Genomic DNA, 18,702 nt, shown 5'->3' on the forward strand with positions numbered 1-18,702 from the left:
ACTGAAAAGTCCTTTTGGAACTATCAGCTCCACAGCATAATTGGGCTCACACAGCATGTTAATGAATTTACTAAGGCTGTATTACTATTATTTTTCTCCTTCTTCCTAGTACCTATCTCTTCCCACTTATGACTATAAAAATATTGCTTGTATCTTTCAATTTATATTGTTTTATTTGTTTCCTAGTATGATTTGATTGCTTATTAGTATCCTATGACTATCTCTAAGTGTTGTATCTTATGATTCTTAATGAATATATTCTATTTTATTTTTCTTTATGTACACTAAGAGAATATGCACCAAAGACAAATTTTTTGTGTGTCCAGTCACACTTGACCAATAAAGAATTCTATTCTATTCTATTCTATTCTATTAACTACATGACTGTGGGGATGCTTCAACAGTTATAAGTGCCATGGCAAATTCCTTTCATACTATTGTTAAGAAAATCCCACAGATATATGCACAGTCCCCAGGAATGGAGCTTAACTGAAACTGAAATTGTTTGCATAGAATTAACACAGTACCTGGCTTGTGAGGAACCAGGAAAAGGTAGGCTTTGTTTGAAACACAGGGAAATAAAAAGCTTATTGGAAAGTATGGGAGATGTAAACAGATCATGGCATAGCAGGCCAAGGTGATTTTCATTTGCAAGGAGTGAACCAATCCAAGATCAAGGCTGTGTCCCTGAGCTATTGATCTTTGCAGGTGGGGCTAATCAATTTTTGGCTTGCATGCTGCTTCAGAAAAAATAATGCCACAAGGATAGTTTTGCAGGGCAGGCAGCTGCTCTCTGGAAGGAATGGATCCCTGCCTCACCTCTTCTGCCAATTTCTGAGTCCTGTCCTCCCCTCCTTTGCTTCTGCTGTCACTATGGAAGCATCTGGTTGGCAGGAGCCATGCAATTTCCTTTCCCGCCAAAGGCTGGCCAATATGAGATGTTGACTCTTCATGGGCCATGCTGTTGTGGCCCAGACCATGTACAGCTTCTAAACCACAGCTGCCCACCCTTGGCCCCCCAAAAAGCTAGGAGCAATTTAGAAGCAGGATACATGCATACAGATAAGACAGATGGATATATAAGGACAGACGGACAGACGGACGGACGGACACACACACACACACACACACACATAAGAGCATTGATCTGCATGAGAGAGAGGAGCAAATTCTTTAATTGGGATCAAAGTGGTACGTCTTATGTCAGGTTTTTCTAAGTGATACTTTTGTTGGTTGACAAGAAAAGTGGCCTTGTAGGTCTGATTCAGTAGAATAAGCTATTCAAGTATAATAACATTACTGTGACTTTTCTTCTCTAGCGCTAGTTAAATTTTCCATATCTTTGTTCTCCAGTACGGTTTCAGTTTCAGAAAGCTTTGGGCTTTCACCGGGCCAGGATTCCTCATGAGTATTGCCTACCTAGATCCAGGAAATATTGAGTCAGACTTACAATGTGGCGCTGTTGCTGGCTTCCAAGTGAGTATGTGAGGAAATGGAGAAGGCCAACCAAACAAACAGCCTGCAGTGACTTACTTTGAAATTAATTCTTATTCATCTTTCCCAATTATTGAAGCCCATCTCAAGGCTGGAAACAGGAAAATTCCTGCATACTTCCAGTTTTCATTGCTCAGCCTCTAGATCAGGACTATCAAACTCACAGCCCATGGCCTGGATGTGACATATGCTCCTGCCCGGTTTAGCAAAGGGTGGGGGAGTCCCAATACGTCACATGACACTGCCGTGATGACATGAGTTTGACACTCCTGTTCTAGATTCACAGGGACTTTACAAAGTTGTCCCCATTCCTTCTACTCTCTGTAACTGACCCTCCATGCTGTATTTATTTATTTGTTTATCATATTTGTACTTCTGCTCATCTGATCAAAAGTTGCTGTGGGTGGACTCAGTATAGACATGTGTTTCTGAGTTTCTCTCCCAATATCCTAAAGCTACGTGGGTCTCAGTCCTGTTTAGTTATTGTTGTATTGATACAGAACCTCCTATGTGCTCTGTGACCATGTGCCTCTGCTCCCTACACAGCTGCTCTGGGTCCTGCTTTGGAGCACAATTTTGGGTCTACTCTGCCAAAGGTTGGCTATACGGCTTGGAGTAGTTACAGGCAAGGACTTGGGAGAGATATGTTATCACTACTATCCCAAGGTGAGTATGAATGTGTAGCAGTCAATAAGGCAACATTGGCTCCAAATTCTGGTTTATTCGGTGACTGCAGTGGCACAGTGATAATTGCAAATGGAACTAAATTGATCTCCATCTGCCTTTCTTTCTCTGGCTTTGCACTTGACCCCTAAGCCACAATGTAGTTTGATGGTTCTATGAATCAAATAACTGTGGTTTACACAATAAACCATGGGTAAACAAAGCATGATTTGATTTCATGTGTTTGCCAAATTAAGCCACAGTAGTTTATGATCATGGTTTATTGCTTGTTTTATGCAAAATGTTAATATATCGGTCATAAACAATAGCATTTTTAAAAATTTTACTTGAGTTATATGTTGCCTTTCTGTTTGAAACTATGCTCAGTAAATACATATTCTAAATAAGATTCCCATTTTTTAAAAAATAGCAAAATCATTCACTGTTAATCTTGTAAAGATGTCGTCCCTTTTCTAAAAACAGAGAAAGTGGGATTCAGCTTCCAAGGAAATGCAAGTCATAGCTGGGAATGATGGGAAAAAATATTATCCCACATAATAAGGCTACACTTGGAATATTGCATTCAGTTTTGGTCGCCATGATGTAAAAAAGATGTGGAGACTCTAGAAAGTGTAGAGAAGAGCAACAAAGATGTTTAGGGGACTGGAGACTAAAACATATGAAGGACGGTTGCAGGAACTGAGTATGTCTGGTTTAATGAAAAGAAGGACTAGGGGAGACATGATAGCAGTGTTCCAATATCTCAGGTGCTGTCACAAAGAAGAGGGAGTCAAGCTATTCTCCAAAGCAGCTGAAGGCAAGACAAGAAGCAATGGGTGGAAACTAATCAAGGAGAGAAGCAACTTCGAACTGAGGAGAAATTTCCTGACAGTTAGAATAATTAATCAGTGGAACAATTTGCCTCCAGAAGTTGTAAATGCTCCAACACTGGAAGTTTTTAAGAAGATGTTGGATAATCATTTGTCTGAAATAGTGTAGGGTTTCCTGTCTAGTAGGGGTTGGACTAGAAGACCCCCCAAGGTCCCTTCCAACTCTCTTATTCTATTCTATTCTAATCTGAGAACAGGAGCATTTTCAGAAAGATCTGTCGTACAGATTGTACAGTATTCTTGTTCCCTCAGATGATCAGGCCTTAAAGGTTTAAGGCTTTGGAATTAACACCATGTGCTTAGCAAATAACTGGTAATTGCTCAGATGTTTGTCCATTGGTATCTTGTGATTCCTGGGCCCTTTTGTTGTTGTTGTGGTTGTGGTTGTGGTTGTTGTGTTTGTTGTATTGTGTTTTGTATCAACCTACCTGCTTTTTCTTTTTTTTTTACACTAATTGCCAGTTCCAGAAATGTTTACTTTTTTTCCAAAGAATGCTGTAATTGTTAAGAAGGGAGGTGATTAATTTCTGGGTAACTGTTGCTAAATCTGAGTTGCTGAGGCATGATGACAGATGACAAACTAATCCTATGACTCTTCCTTTATTGCTGCAATAGTGTGGATTCCTCCAGGCTTTGAGTTGGCCTAGAAGGACACCAACATCATCGGCACTGCTCCCACAACCTAGCTGTTTTATGCTTCATTAAGAAGGTCAATGAATAGAGCTGTTCTTTTCAGCTTTAACATGGGACAATTTAAGGGCAGAAATTGGTGGATTCCTTTGGCTGCATTTCCCCTCCAGGAGTATCAGCAGCTAGAAGAAAAGCAACCACAGTCTCTTTAATGTGCAGTGGGCAGTTGGAGAAGATTTAGATCACCCCTCATGATAATTTTACACCTTTAAATTGGCCCAAGTAATAGACCTGCATGGAGATGCTTTACACCCAAGAAGAATATCAATAGCAAAAGCACTTAGACTTATATACCACTTCACAGTGTTTTACAGTCCTCCCTAAGCGGTTTACAGAGTCAGCATATATTGCCCACAACAATCTGGGTCCTCATTTTACCCACCTCAGAAAGTTAGAAGGCTGAGTCAACCTTGAGCCTGGTGAGATTCGATCTGCCAAATTGCAGGCAGCCAGCAGTCAGCAGAAGTAGCCTGCAGTACTTCATTCTAACCACTGCACCACCGCGGCTCAGAATTAGAATGGAATGGAACGGAATGGAACAGAAGAGAAGAGAATAACAGAGTTGGAAGGGACCTTGGAGGTCTTCTAGTCCAGCCTGGGAGGTCTTCTAGTCCAACCCCTCTCAGGCTATTTCTGAGCATGTATCTAGTGATCTTCTGTATATTAAACATGTGTCTAAGAATAGTATGGCATTTTCTCTTATTTTAGGGTAGGATGGGAGTTTTCCAACCCTTGAAAGGCTTCCCACTCACATGCCTACTCTTAACACGCAACATACACAAGCAAAGTTAAAAATGAGCCAAAAATGCTTGGTCACAGACTTTCAAGTAATGCCTCATTATTTGGGGTGGGTGGGAGGATAAAGGACAAACCTGAAAAGGAGGCAAATATGAAAGGGGTTCATAAGGATAAAAACATTGGTTTGTTTACAAAGGAAAATTCAACAACAAAACTAAAACCTTACAAAAACAATAATAAAAATCTATAACATCAAACAGTACATATAAATTGTTTTTTAAAGAGCAATTCACTTTTCCACATTTTCCACATGAATATGAAATACTTTTGTGTTAGCTGCTACTGATTGTATAGTAAAGGTTATATGACCAAAATGAAGGAGAGAAGTGAGTTTTTGAAGATTAAATCAAAAGGACTGCTCTCTGAAATAAAGGGCTGTCCTTTATAATACATATGGTTGCTGCAGTTATATCCCATCCTTAGATTAGTGTCGTGTGTGAATGATGATCACTGAGTTCCTAATATGTTATAGCCAAAATTAGAAAGAGGCGTTGAGAGATCTTAGATTATCAACTTTTCCTCTGTACCTTCTAACAGTCCAACTGTTGTCTTTTCCACTATAGGTCCCACGGGTGCTGCTCTGGATTATGATCGAAATTGCTATAATTGGCTCTGATATGCAGGAAGTTATTGGAACAGCAATTGCTTTCAACCTCCTTTCAGCTGGACGGTAAGATCCCTGATTTTCTATAGGCAGAAGACAAAGCAATGGACAGGTTTCAGAGACAAGTGCTCTGAGTGCTATGGGACTACCAAACACTAGACTCTACCATTGGGTCTCTACAGATTCCTAGAATCAGGAAAGATTGGACTAAATATAAGGTGAAACCAATGCTATCATTTCTCTGCTCTTTGCACATCAGGCATAATTCCTTCCCATTTTAAATATCCTCCTGCAGAATGATTGGGGTGAGGAATTGCCAGTGCATGGCACTGAAACCTTTGTCATATATTGCCTAATGATATATTTCAGATTGGCCAAGACATGCAATTATGGAAGCAAAGAATGTTGCACTTCAAAGTTGCAGGATATAGAACAGCCTTCTCCAATTTGATGGCTATCAGAGGTTAAGCCAAAGTACTGTAAAGGATCATTGGAGGGTGAGGGTTGGGGAAGAGCTATAATCCAGTGGCACAGCACAGTCCCAGGTCCTAACCTCTCTAGATAGTACTGGGAAAGTTTCCGATCTAAAACTTGAAGAGATTCTGACAATCACTGATTGCACTCCCAATTTCTCAAAAGCTAGTGCACTTCACTTTCACCCTTCTTGAGATGTTATGGCCTTTTAGTCTCTAAAGCAAGGATTGGCAGAAAAAGACATTGGTGGTGAGTGCCAAGAGGAAAATGGGAAGCACCTATGGGAAAATGGACAGTCAATAAACTCTGCAGAACTGCACCATTTTCAAGTAGAAAACAACAACCCAGCTTTGTTCCAAAAGCAGATAAGTGTAACTGAGCCAGCAGTGCATTGACACCACTCTTAGAAAAGGTCTGATGGCATGACATAGTACAGATCCAGTGCTGATTATAAACCAGTAAAAGACAATGCCAAAAGTCTGACTATGCCTAGCAGAAAGCTGTTTTCTATAATTCTTTGAATTAAAGACACTACAGATAGAGCTTTAGCAAACTTAAAGCCCTTCAAGAAATATTTTGTTTTCACAACTATATAGCAATAGCAACAATAGCAGCGATAGCACTTAGACTTACATACTGATTTACAGTGCTTTACAGCCCTCTCTATGAGGTTTATGGAATCAGCATATTGCCCCCAACAACCTGGGTCCTCATTTTACTCACTTCAGAAGGATGAGTCAAGCTTGAACCTGGTGAGATTTGAACTGCCCAATTGCAGTCAGCCGACAGTCAGCAGAAGTAGAGTACAATACTGCACTCTAACCATTGCACCACCATGGTTCATGTACCTAGTCTATCCCTTAGCTACCCATCTATATCATTAGAAAAATCCTACAAGACTAAAGTTTTGCAATTCAACTTGGCATAGAAAGCACCAACCCTCCTGTATTTATGGGTGCTTCCATTTTAATCAGACATGGGCTTATGATAGCAGGACACTGAGTCTTCATAGTACTCTGAGAAACAGTCAGATGTGTGCAATTCTATTTGAATGATAAAATTTTACTTTTCTTTTTGCAGTATCCCTTTGTGGGCTGGAGTCTTGATCACAATTGTGGACACCTTCTTCTTCCTCTTCTTAGATAAATATGGTAAATACTAGGCCAGAGAGAAGGGAGGTATACATGGTTGAGTCATCTAGTGAGATGTTCAAGTTTATGAGAGTTTGGTTACTGTGTTACTAATGATATACTCATATGTTGTCATGCCAAAACTAATATCACTATCGTGTATTGCCTGTATATTAGAGGATTTGAGCTGTGTAGTTATGAATGCTATGGAATTTTTTGCTATGTACTTGTCAGCAAGTATAATGGACCTGTATGTAAGTCAGAGTACATGTCACCCATATAAGGTATAAGGTTATCAAGGTACATTTATGCTTCTAACCCTACAGTACAGTACCAGAATGAAATTTTCTCTGAAGGCACAAGAGACTCTTCTCAAAATATAATATAGTCCCCTACCTCCAAAATAGATGGTGCAAATGTGACCCAGATGAGGCAGTGGCTCCGAATGAAAAAAACTAAACAAAAAACATGAAAAGAAGGCCAAACCAGCATTGGCCAAACCAAGACTGGCCAATCTTTGATAGAAAATTGTATTAGTTGTGTTTTGCGTCACAAAACAAGGCATTCTGATGGTGGGCATTCCACTTTGATTCTTCTGGAACTCGAGCTTTACCTGACTAGCCAACTTTGAGTTGGTAGGTAGACATCAGTGGGTATAGATGTAAGCAAATAAAGTTTTTTATTTCAGAAAGTAAGTCTGTATGGTAAATCTGCATTTGTTTCTGTGAGCCCAGAATCTTTGGCTATACCAGAACGGTAAGGAACACTCAAAGTATTATAAACATATAAATATTCAGAGTGATTTCATGAAAATAACACCTAATATACCCTGTTTCCCTGAAAATAAGACCTCCCCGGATAATAAGTCCAGTTGGGCTTTTGAGCGCATGCACTAAAATAAGCCCTCCCTTGAAAATAAGCCCTCCCTGAAGATATTGCAACACAGCAGCAGCCATGAGTTGACCATGCTCGCCACCTCATGCACCTCAAAAATAAGACCTTCCCAAAAATAAGACCAAATGCTTATTTTGGGAGTCAAAAGAAAATAAGACCCTGTCTTATTATTGGGGAAACATGGTATTTACTTGCCACAATAAGGAGCACCAAGCAAAATGTTAACTACTGTTTGAAATAGCCATTAATGCAGTCTTTCCTGCTGGAAGCTCTCAGAATTTTGCTCAAAAATATTTCAGGAGAGCACCGGATTGAAAATAATCTAATTGAGAATCCCAAGGCCTCCTATGGACAATAAACCTCTTTCTCTTTTGTCTTCCCTGGCAGGTCTCAGGAAGTTAGAAGCCTTTTTCGCCCTCCTCATTACTATCATGGCAGTAACGTTTGGCTATGAGGTAAAACATGTTCTCTCCTCCCACATGTAAGAACCTCAACCATGCTTCCCTAGACAGGCTAGAAGTCTGAGGCTTATACAATACAATAATGAAATAGCAGAGTTGGAAAGGACCTTGGAGGTCTTCTAGTCCAATCTGTAATGATGTGTATGTTTTATGTTATATCTCAATTGTTACACCCAGTTCTTTATGCATGGTAGGAAACAGTTAACATTTCTAGTCATGTGATCTGGGGGGCAGTAAGTTGTTGTAAGATGGCTGCTGCTGAGTAAAGACAAGCCTCTGGTTCCAGCTCCTTGCTGTCTGTCTTATTTGTATTAAATCATCACACAATCCCCTGCCTAGGCAGGAAACCCTATACCATTTCAGACACATGGCTATCCAACATCTTCTTAAAGACTTCCAGTGTTGGGGCATTCACAACTTCTGGAGGCAAATTGTTCCACTGATTAATTGTTCTAACTGTCAGGAAATTTCTCCTCACTTCTAAGTTGCTTCTCTCCTTGATTAGTTTCCACCCATTGCTTCTTGTTCTACTCTCAGGTGCTTTGGAGAATAGCTTGACTCCCTCTTCTTTGTGGCAACCCCTGAGATATTGGAACATTGCTATCATGTCTCCCCTAGCCCTTCTTTTCATAAGACTAGACATACCCAGTTCCTGCAGCCGTTCTTCATATGTTTTAGCCTCCAGTCCCCTAGATTAGAACCTAAACTCCACACAGTCTCAAGCATCCAGCAGAGTGGTCTTCTCCAACCTGATACCCGACATGTATTATTGTAAAATAATCCCCAGTAATGTAATCTGGGGAAGGGACCTATGACTGAGAAATATTGGGTGGGAATATCTGATCAAACTATTTTAGGTCAATATTCAGTGGATAACCGTGGCAATGCTGTCAGGAAAACTCATAACAAAAATGTGTGTGCTGTTTCTTCCTTCTTATTTGTACCCAGCTACCTGATTTTTAAAAGATATTTTGGTCCACTTTATTTGGAGGATGAAGTTTCAAGTAGCCTGCAATAACCAGTGCTTTATGAATTTGTCTATTACTTAAAAACATCCAGGGAGATGCCCCTGATCACATCTGGTGACAATGAATGCCAGAAGGAAATTGAATTGGGAGAAAAGATTTCTGTGTATTCTGTCATCAAAGCAATAGTTAATCATGGGAGCTAATTTTGGCCAACATAATTGCTTGTGGTTTGTTCCGTGTATTAAGAATTTCTTACTTTAAATACAGTTTTGCCACCAGGACTCACAAATGAATTAGGCTGCAGCACATTTCTGCATCTTTCAGACAAATCAAGATAAGCAACTATACTGACATTTTAATTCGCTTCATAATACAGCCGCATTGGTTGGGGGTGTCTCATCTCTTCTTAGTTGCACACACCTTCCCCAACCTCTAGTAAACAACTGTTTATTTTAATCCCTCTTAACCTTTCTTCCAAGGTTCTTTGTAAGTCCATCTTCCTTTTTATAGTGTCTGGCATTCAGAAGATGCATACAAGGTAGAGGAAATGTGGGGTGCGGTATGATCCCATTCCAAAAGAAAGCAATAGGTGCCTTGCCTTTCTGTGTAATACCTAATTTTCCTTTCTTCTTTCTGCAGTATGTGGTTGTAAAACCTGACCAAAAAGAGGTGCTGAAAGGGATATTTATTCCTTACTGCAAGAACTGTGGACACGAGCAGCTTCTGCAGGCTGTGGGGTTGGTTGGAGCCATCATTATGCCCCATAACATCTATTTACATTCTTCCCTCGTCAAGGTCAGTGTCTAACACGTAGATACTTTGAGGCATAGATCAACAGTTCCTTGTGTATTGGATAAGAAGATGTTATCTATATCTTCAAAGATACTCATATCTGTATCTGATGGTTTATGACAGTGTGATGCACTTGTAAAGGGGGCGAAGGCAAAGAGAAAAAAAACATTATCAATATATACTATGTTGTATATAATCTTGTACAAGATTATGTACAAGATTATCTTGTACTATCTTGTAACTAATCTAAAGCATTATTTCAATTTATGTTATATTTGTTGGGGGGGAGGGGGCTGCATTTTGCAACACCAGCAAAGCTAACCAGGCTAGCCACCTGCTGGCCAGATTTAGGCCATGTGTCTTGCATAGACCCTGTACCTTCTCTGTAAGTCAAATTCCTTGTTTTTAGCACCTCCTACCTAATCAGTGTGAGATGGGATATGCAGATTTTGCAATGTTTCAAGATTTAAGATAATACAACTAGTCCTGGTTTAGGAACTGCCTTGTTTAGCGACATAGTTCATAGTTATGACAATCATGAAAATGTAACTTTGCAACCAGTCCTTGTATTGATAGTCTTCACAGACCTGTAAAGCAAAGGAAAGCTGAAGTAAGGTCGAAAGCACATTTGTGGTTTCACTTAGCAACTGCCTCACTTAATGACCAAGTTGACATTTACAATTATGATTGCTAAATGAGGACTACTCGTAAAGGTTATGAATTAACAGAGAACCAAATATATACTTGATTTTTTCTTTAGGCTGCAGAGAAAAGGATAGGTTTTTTTTACTTCTTTCTGTAGGTAGGGAAACAACTTGGTTGAGGATAGATTTTAGGCTGATAAAGCTTGGTTCAAACATTGGGCTAAATCACATGACTTGTTTTGGGATTTGCAAAGTAATCCTAACCCTAACCCACTATTGTTTATAAACTATGTGTTGTACAGATCCAGCTAAATAATTTGCTGACGGAAGAATTTGATATTTATTGTAAAATGCCTAACTATAGTCGTTGTAAAAATGAACATAAAATACTGCTGCTCCATGCAGGTAGTCCTCAACCTACAACCACAACTGAGCCCAAAATTTCTGTTCCTGAGATAGTTGTTAAGTGAATTTTGCCTCATTTTTACAACTTTCCTTGCCAGATTTGTTAAGTGAATCACTGCAGTTGTTAAATTAGCAATGTGGTTGTTAAGTGAATCTGGCTTTCCCATTGAATTTGTTTGTTAAAAGATCACAAAAGGTGATCACATGATCTGGGGACACTGCAACCGTCATAAATATGAACTAGTTGCCAAGTGTCTCATTTTCGATCACCTGACTATGGGCATGATGTAATGGTTATAAGTGCGAAAAATGGTCCTGTCACTTTTTTCAGTGACATTGTAACTTTGAACCAGTGGTGATTTCCGGATCCTGTTCCAACCGGTATGGGTGGAATGGGCCCAGCGGCGTCCCCATGTACGTGCGCAGCATGCATGCACACACACGCAGTGCACGCATGCCTCTTAGTGCCTCCGCAAGCCTCCTCAGCGTTCCAGCTGCTCAGCAGAGCGGAGTGCAGGCGCTGTACGCGCTGTGCACAAAAGTACCGAAAACTTAAAGGAAGCTCGGGCGGGCAGGTGGGCCCTCTGGAGCACCATACTGGAACGGTATCTGGTGCTCCGGGCAGGCTCCGGTACGCCTGTATTGGGGCGTACCATCTGCAATCCACCACTGCTTTGAACAGTTGCTAAGTGAACTGTTGTAAATCGAGGACTGCCTGTAATTTCAGTTAGCCAACCCTCTCACTTTACATAGGCTAGAGGTGATGTGCCATTCAAGATCTTTCAGTCTTCTTCTCTTGAGTTTTGTTTTGTGTTTTGTTGTTGTCTAAACATCTTTAAAGTACTACAGACAGTCCTTGACTTACAACAATTCATTGTGTGACTGTTTGAAGTTACAACAGCACTGAAAATCAAGACTTATGACCATTTTTCATACTTATGATCGTTGCAGCTTCCCCATGGTCATGTGATCAAAATTCAGATGCTTGGCAACTGACTCATATTTATGACGGTTGCAGTGTCCCGGGGTCATGCGACCTTCTGACTAACAAAGTCAATTGGGAATCCAGATTCACTTAACAACCATGTTACTAACTTAACAACTGCAGTGATTTACAAAACAACGGTGGCAAGAAAACAGGGCAAAACTCACTTCACAAATGCCTCACTTAGCAACAGAAATTTGGGGCTCAATTGTGGTTGTAAGTCAAGGACTACCTGTACTTCTAAAGCACAACTGGTTTAAAAGTACAATGTGTTAAAACTACAAAACCTAGTTCTTTCCTTCGTCTTTGCAGTTGTGCTGAGCTAGGGCCCTGCTCGGATGATGGTGTATTTGGACTACCATTTTGGGATTTCATTATGGATGTCTGGTTTATGTATTGTGGTTCTGAATTCTGTTAGGTTCTGTTGATTTTTTCTGTTAAGTCATGAAGAGTGACTTTGATTGAATTGGTTTTATTTATTTTAAATAAATAAATAAAAGTTGAAATTTGTATTAGCAGGGAATTCTTAACAGGTAGATAAAGCATTCAGTTGCATGTTTTATCTATGGAAATGAACAGAGTTGCTCAAAGTTTATCAGGGCTAATGTCTGGAGGAGGAGTAATTCAGCAGTTAAATATTATACATAATACAGCACTAAACTATGAAACTTAATTATGATTAGCTAGCACTTTAATTTGATTTGATTAGTAAGCGTACATTTGTAGTTTTTTATTTTATTTTATTTTATTTTACAAATAAAAAGGTTTTATTTCTTTTAAAAAACACAAATATTTCATCATTCGTAAATCATTAAAACATTGAAGTACAATTTTTTGGTGTATGCCCCTCCACCCCTCCACCCCCCCAGCCCCCCTCCTCCTTCCCCCCCCCCCCGACTTCCCAGAACCCGTACACAGTATGGATTTTTAACTAACACAGTCTAAAATCTATTGAGAAAAAAGAAATAAAGAAATTAATGACATTCTACATTGACCTTAGCTTCTTCTTACTGAACTAACTTTAAACAGTTTAAATCATTTCTGATCTTAAGCATAGGCTAACTGGAATTTCTTGGTCCCATATTTATTTTGTATATAGTCAATCCATTTTTTCCAGTCTCGTTTATATCTCTCATTTGAGTGATCTTTAAGATATGCCGATATTTTAGCCATCTCGGCTAAGTTTGTGACTTTCAATGTCCATTCTTGGATTGTAGGCAAGTCTTCCTTCTTCCAGTATTGCGTCACCAACAGTCTTGCTGCAGTTATTAGGTGCAGAATCAAGTTAGTCTCTACCACTGTAAAGTCAGTACATATACCTAATAAAAATAACTGAGGAGTAAACTTTATCCTTCTTTTAAAAATATTTTGCATAACCCACCATATTTTTATCCAGAATGCCTTAACCTTTTGGCAGGTCCACCATATATGATAATATGTAGCATCAAGAGAACCACACCTCCAACATTTAGGCTGTACATTTGGATACATAGAAGCCAACTTTTTAGGATCTAAATGCCATCTATAGAACATCTTGTAAAAAATTTCTCTCAGATTTTGAGCTTGTGTAAATTTCACATTTCTTACCCAGATTCTTTCCCATGTATCCAACATTATTGGTTCTTCAATATTTTGAGCCCATTTTATCATACAATCTTTAACTAATTCTGTTTCCGAATCCATCTGTATTAATACATTATATATCCTCTTTATATGCATTAAGCTTTGATCTCTTATTTGTTTAAACAAGTTATCCTCAACTTGGATAAAACCAATTTTTTGATCTATTTTCCACCTCGCCTGTAATTGCCCATACTGGAACCATGTTTGAACTACCTTCTCCTCTTTTAATACCTCTAAAGATTTTAATTGTAATACCCCCCTTTCCGAGGTAAGAAGCTGTCTGTAAGTAATTCTGTCCTGTTTTTGTGCTATATTCATATTTTCAATTGCGTGTCTAGGAATTGCCCACATGGGTATCTTGTCATTTAATTTATATTGGTATTTTTTCCAAACCTGCAGTAAAGCATTTCTTAAAATATGACTTTTAAAATTCTTATCCAATTTTTTGTTGAATAACAGGTAAGCATGCCAACCAAATACCAGATCATGTCCCTCAATATTCAATATTCTATCATTGGTTAAATGAGTCCAATCACTAATTACAGATAATGCCACTGCATCATAATATATTTTTAAATTAGGTAGTTTCAATCCTCCTCTCTCACGTACATCTTGCATTATTTTCATCTTTACCCTCGGCTTCTTTCCTGCCCACACAAATTTGTTGATACCCTTCTGCCATTCTAAAAGGTTCACATCTTTTTTAAGTATAGGTAACATTTGGAAAAGAAATTTTGGTAAAATGTTCATTTTCACTGCCGCTATCCTACCCAGCAAAGGTAAGTGCAATTTCTCCCATTTTTTCATCTCCGTCTGTATATTATGCCAAAGTGGTTCATAATTATGCTTATATAATTTCCCATTTGAAATTAAAATGTTAACTCCAAGATATTTGACTTTTTTAACTACCTCACATCTTAGCATCACTCCTAATTCTTCCTTTTGTTTAATATTCATATTTATAGCTAATATTTTGGTTTTTCCTAAATTTATTTTAAAGCCAGACACTTGACCATATTGATTAATCGTATTCATTAAAACCATACTGGATTCCTGTGGTTGTTCCAATATTATGACCAAATCATCCGCAAAAGCGTGGACTCTATATTCTTGCTGCCTAATCTTGATCCCTTTTAAACCATCCAAGCCCCATATTTTATTCAACAATACTTCCAAAGTTATAATAAACAATAATGGGGACAAAGGACAGCCCTGTCTTGTACCTTTTCCAATTTGAAAAGAGTCTGTTAAACTTCCATTGACTATGATTTGTGCTGTTTGCTGTTGGTATATTGCTTTAATTGACTGTAAAAAATTATCTCCTATCTGCATTTTTTGCAATATCTTCAGCAGAAATTGCCAGTTAACTCGATCAAAAGCCTTCTCAGCATCCAAAAATATAAACGCAGCAGGGATCTGATTGTTCTTTCCCAAATATTCTAATGCATTAATAATTAATCTGACATTACTTTTCATCTGTCTCCCCTGTAGAAAACCTGTTTGGTCAGTGTGTATCAATTGTTGAATAACCAACATTAACCTATTTGCTAATATTTTAGTAAAAATTTTATAATCTACATTCAGTAATGAAATAGGTCTATAATTTTTGGGTTGAGTAGTATCTTGATCTTCTTTGGGTATCAAAGATATAAACGCTGTCTTCCAAGATGGAGGCACTTTACCTTCCATTTGAATCATATTAAATAATTCTCTAAGAGGTTCTACCATTTCTAACTGTAAGTTTTTATAGTAAACCGCTGTCAAGCCATCTGTACCTGGTGCTTTCCCTGACTTTAATTGCTTAATTACCTGCAAGATTTCCCCCAAGGTTATTGGTTGATTCAATTTTTGCCTGTGCTCTTCTCTAACTGAAGGTATTTTCTCTTTATCTAAATATTTGTCTATGTCTAAACCATTAATTTTATCCCCTTTATACAGTTCTGTAAAAAATTCCCGAAAAGCCTTTTGAATCTCTTCCTGTTGAAACACCTCCTTCCCTCTGTAAATCAGTTTAGATATATTTCGAGTTTTCCTTTTTTCCTAATCTGATAAACTAACCATCTGCCAGGTTTGTTTGCATTACAAAAAGTATTGTGTTTTGCATATAATAAATTAGTGGCTACCTGGTCAGAGATCAACATGTCAAATTGAGATTTTAATATATTAATAGCTTCCTTAACCTTTGTATTGTCTGGGTTCATTGTTAACTCCAACTCTTTTCTCTTAATTTCCTCTTCCAGTTCTGTTCGTTTTAACCCTTGTTTATTTCTATGTGTTTTATTTATATTCATCAGCACTCCTCTCATATACGCTTTGCTTGCATCCCATACAAATTCCATAGATGTACCCTTATTCATATTCAAAACAAAATATTCAGATAGTAATTTTTTACAATCATTAATATACTTTTCATATCTAAATAAGTTTTCATTCAATCTCCAAGACCTTCTTGCCTGCGCTACCCTTCCCAACTCCATCCAAACTGGGTTATGGTCCGAAAGGACCCTAGCCGCAATCTTTGTCTTCTTGACCCTAGAAAGCAAATCATTAGTGGTTAGTATAAAATCAATCCTTGAAAGGGATTGATGCCTGTCCGAGAAGAAAGTGAAGTCATATTCCTCTGCATTTCTTTCTCGCCAAATATCTCTCAATTCAAAGTCATCCATAATGTCAAAGAAAGGTTTGGGTAACTTTGCTCGCATCTTAGTATTTAGGCAGGAAGTCTTCTTAAAACGTACATTTGAAGAGCAACCATTTCTGATCCTGCCATGTCGTATTAGATTATTTTAATCTGAGCTCTACTATTCCTTTACACTTATATAAAAATCAGATTCTTAATTATTAAGTAATGGATCTTTAATTAATTGGACCAAAGATAATTATATCTAAGGGGATACAAAATTACTTTCAAGTTAACATTCAGGCTGAAAATGGATGACATGAAAATGTATTAGAAAGCATTTGTGGGAAGCAAATTATACAGTAAGTAACAATACTTTTAGAAAATATTATTCTGTGTATAAGTCAGTCCAGACAATGCTAAAACCATTAACTAAAGGACTAATAAACACTTACATTATTAAATTAATTGAGAAACATGCAGAATATCTTAATTAAACAATAATAGAAACTGAAGACTATTAATGTAATGAATTTTAAAATGGCTAGATTTCATGAATCGATGCTGTTGGACTAGATTTTTCCCCCCAAAAAAATCAAATCTAGGTATGCAGCAGGGTATTTGCAGAAGCAAAAATTTCTGACTGGAAACCAATTGGGTTTCTAGTTATCTATAATCAGCTGAGGAATTCTGGAAATTGAAGTCTATACATCTTAAATTTGCCAAGGCTGAGAAACTGTTTTAATCTAATAAGAGTCCTAACGGTGTCAGAATACTTTCCAGTTGCACATTTACATCATAACAAACCAGTATTGACTGCTCTACTATACAATAGGCATAAGAAAGTTTAAGTAATTAGCCTCTACAGAACAGTTGACAAAGTCACTTCATGTATGAATCAAGCATCCCTTTGGATCCACACTGCAAAAATACAAAGGACATCTATTTGATGTCATGAGATTTGCTATGCATGCAAAGAAGCTTTGAGAGACCTTTGAAGTAACTATTCTGAAATTCAGAGAAGTTGCTTCATAGCTTGAAGCCACATAAATGCTTCCTTCACAACTAAAGTCCCTCATCAAATGCACAGCCTTATTACATATTACATATCAATCTGGATTTGAACATATGGTCAGACATGACTATGTAAGTGCTAATAGAATAGAATAGAATTCTTTATTGGCCAAGTGTGATTGGACACACAAGGAATTTGTCTTTGGTGCATATGCTCTCAGTGTACATAAAAGTTGATACATTCGTCATAAATCATAAGATACAACACTTAATGATAGTCATAGGGTACAAATAAGCAATCAAATAATTCTAGGAAAAATCAATATAAGTCATAAGGATACAAGCAACAAAGTTACAGTCATACAGTCATAAGTGGGAGGAGATGGGTGATGGGAACAATGAAAAGATTAATAGTAATGCAGATTTAGTAAATAGTTTGACAGTATTGAGAGAATTATTTGTTTAGCAGAGTGATGGCATTTGGGGAAAACTGTTCTTGTATCCAGTTTTTTCTGGTGTGCAGTGTTCTATAGTGTCGTTTTGAAGGTAGAAGTTGAAATAATGTATGTCCAGGATGTGAGGGGTGTGTAAATATTTTCACAGCCCTCTTTTTGACTTGAGCAGTATACAGGTCCTCATTGGAAGGCAGGTTGTAATTGTTTTTTCTGCAATTCTAATTATCCTCTGAAGTCCGTGTCTGTCTTGTTGGGTTGCAGAACCAAACCATCAAATCAACAGAGTATTAAGTGGAATAAGAATATTCAAAGTCTTAATATAAAAAAGGATGTATCATGTAATAAACCTATTTGCAGATGACATTATTATTTTTTTGCAAATTCTGACCAAGATATTCTCTGATTGCAACTTAAATACATTTCCCACAGTGGCATAACTAGATATAAAGTTTCATAAATCATTTGTGTGCTAATTAATGTTGATCGGGGTGTTGCAAAAAATGCCTTTGGAAACCCACTAGTCTGCATATTAACTTAAGATGGATTTAGATATTTAGGAGTAGTTATTAGAAAATGTTGATACCAGTTTTAAAATTATAATATTTTGTGGTAAATTGAAATAGATGTTTTCTTGTTAGAATAGCCACCATTAAACTAGATGTCCCAAAATTTTATTAGTTTCAAACTTTTCCCTTTTCCTGGCTTACTACGTTGAAAAATCCTTCGTTAGTGTAGTTATAATTATTTTTAAAACCTAGAATATGAACAAAATTATAATATAGTAAATCTGACATATTACTGCAGTATTTTCAGTTAAAATAATTAACTACCGTATTCAAACTCAAAAGTTTAATTATCACTAAATTCTTTATCACTAAAACAATACATAATGCCCAGATATTAAGAAATTATTTGAAAATGGCATTCGCGATATAAGTACTGTATATGTGAAAGCAGTCTGGGTAATGCTCGGCCAATATTATTTTAAAGCATGTTTTATTGGAGAAGCCTTAATGGTTGCACATAGCCCAAAGCCATTTATATGTCATGCTGGGCGAAAAGCAAAGCATGTGATAGCTTCATGGGACTGAAGCTGAC

General features: G+C 37.6%; 1 protein-coding gene across 2 annotated transcripts in view; it reads left to right on the forward strand.

Moving 5' to 3' along the window:
- The window catches only part of SLC11A1 (solute carrier family 11 member 1), a 53,755-nt gene that overhangs the window by 9,591 nt on the left and 25,462 nt on the right, over positions 1-18,702 (forward strand). For both annotated transcript variants that reach the window (XM_032217239.1, XM_032217247.1), the window contains 6 exons: positions 1,354-1,476; positions 2,041-2,160; positions 5,099-5,205; positions 6,694-6,764; positions 8,025-8,092; positions 9,706-9,861. In XM_032217239.1, coding sequence (XP_032073130.1) covers positions 1,354-1,476; positions 2,041-2,160; positions 5,099-5,205; positions 6,694-6,764; positions 8,025-8,092; positions 9,706-9,861 — 645 coding nt within the window. The remainder of the gene's footprint in view (positions 1-1,353; positions 1,477-2,040; positions 2,161-5,098; positions 5,206-6,693; positions 6,765-8,024; positions 8,093-9,705; positions 9,862-18,702) is intronic.

This window comes from Thamnophis elegans, chromosome 1 (assembly GCF_009769535.1).
Source record: "Thamnophis elegans isolate rThaEle1 chromosome 1, rThaEle1.pri, whole genome shotgun sequence".
In the NCBI taxonomy this organism is placed as follows: Eukaryota; Metazoa; Chordata; class Lepidosauria; order Squamata; family Colubridae; genus Thamnophis; species Thamnophis elegans.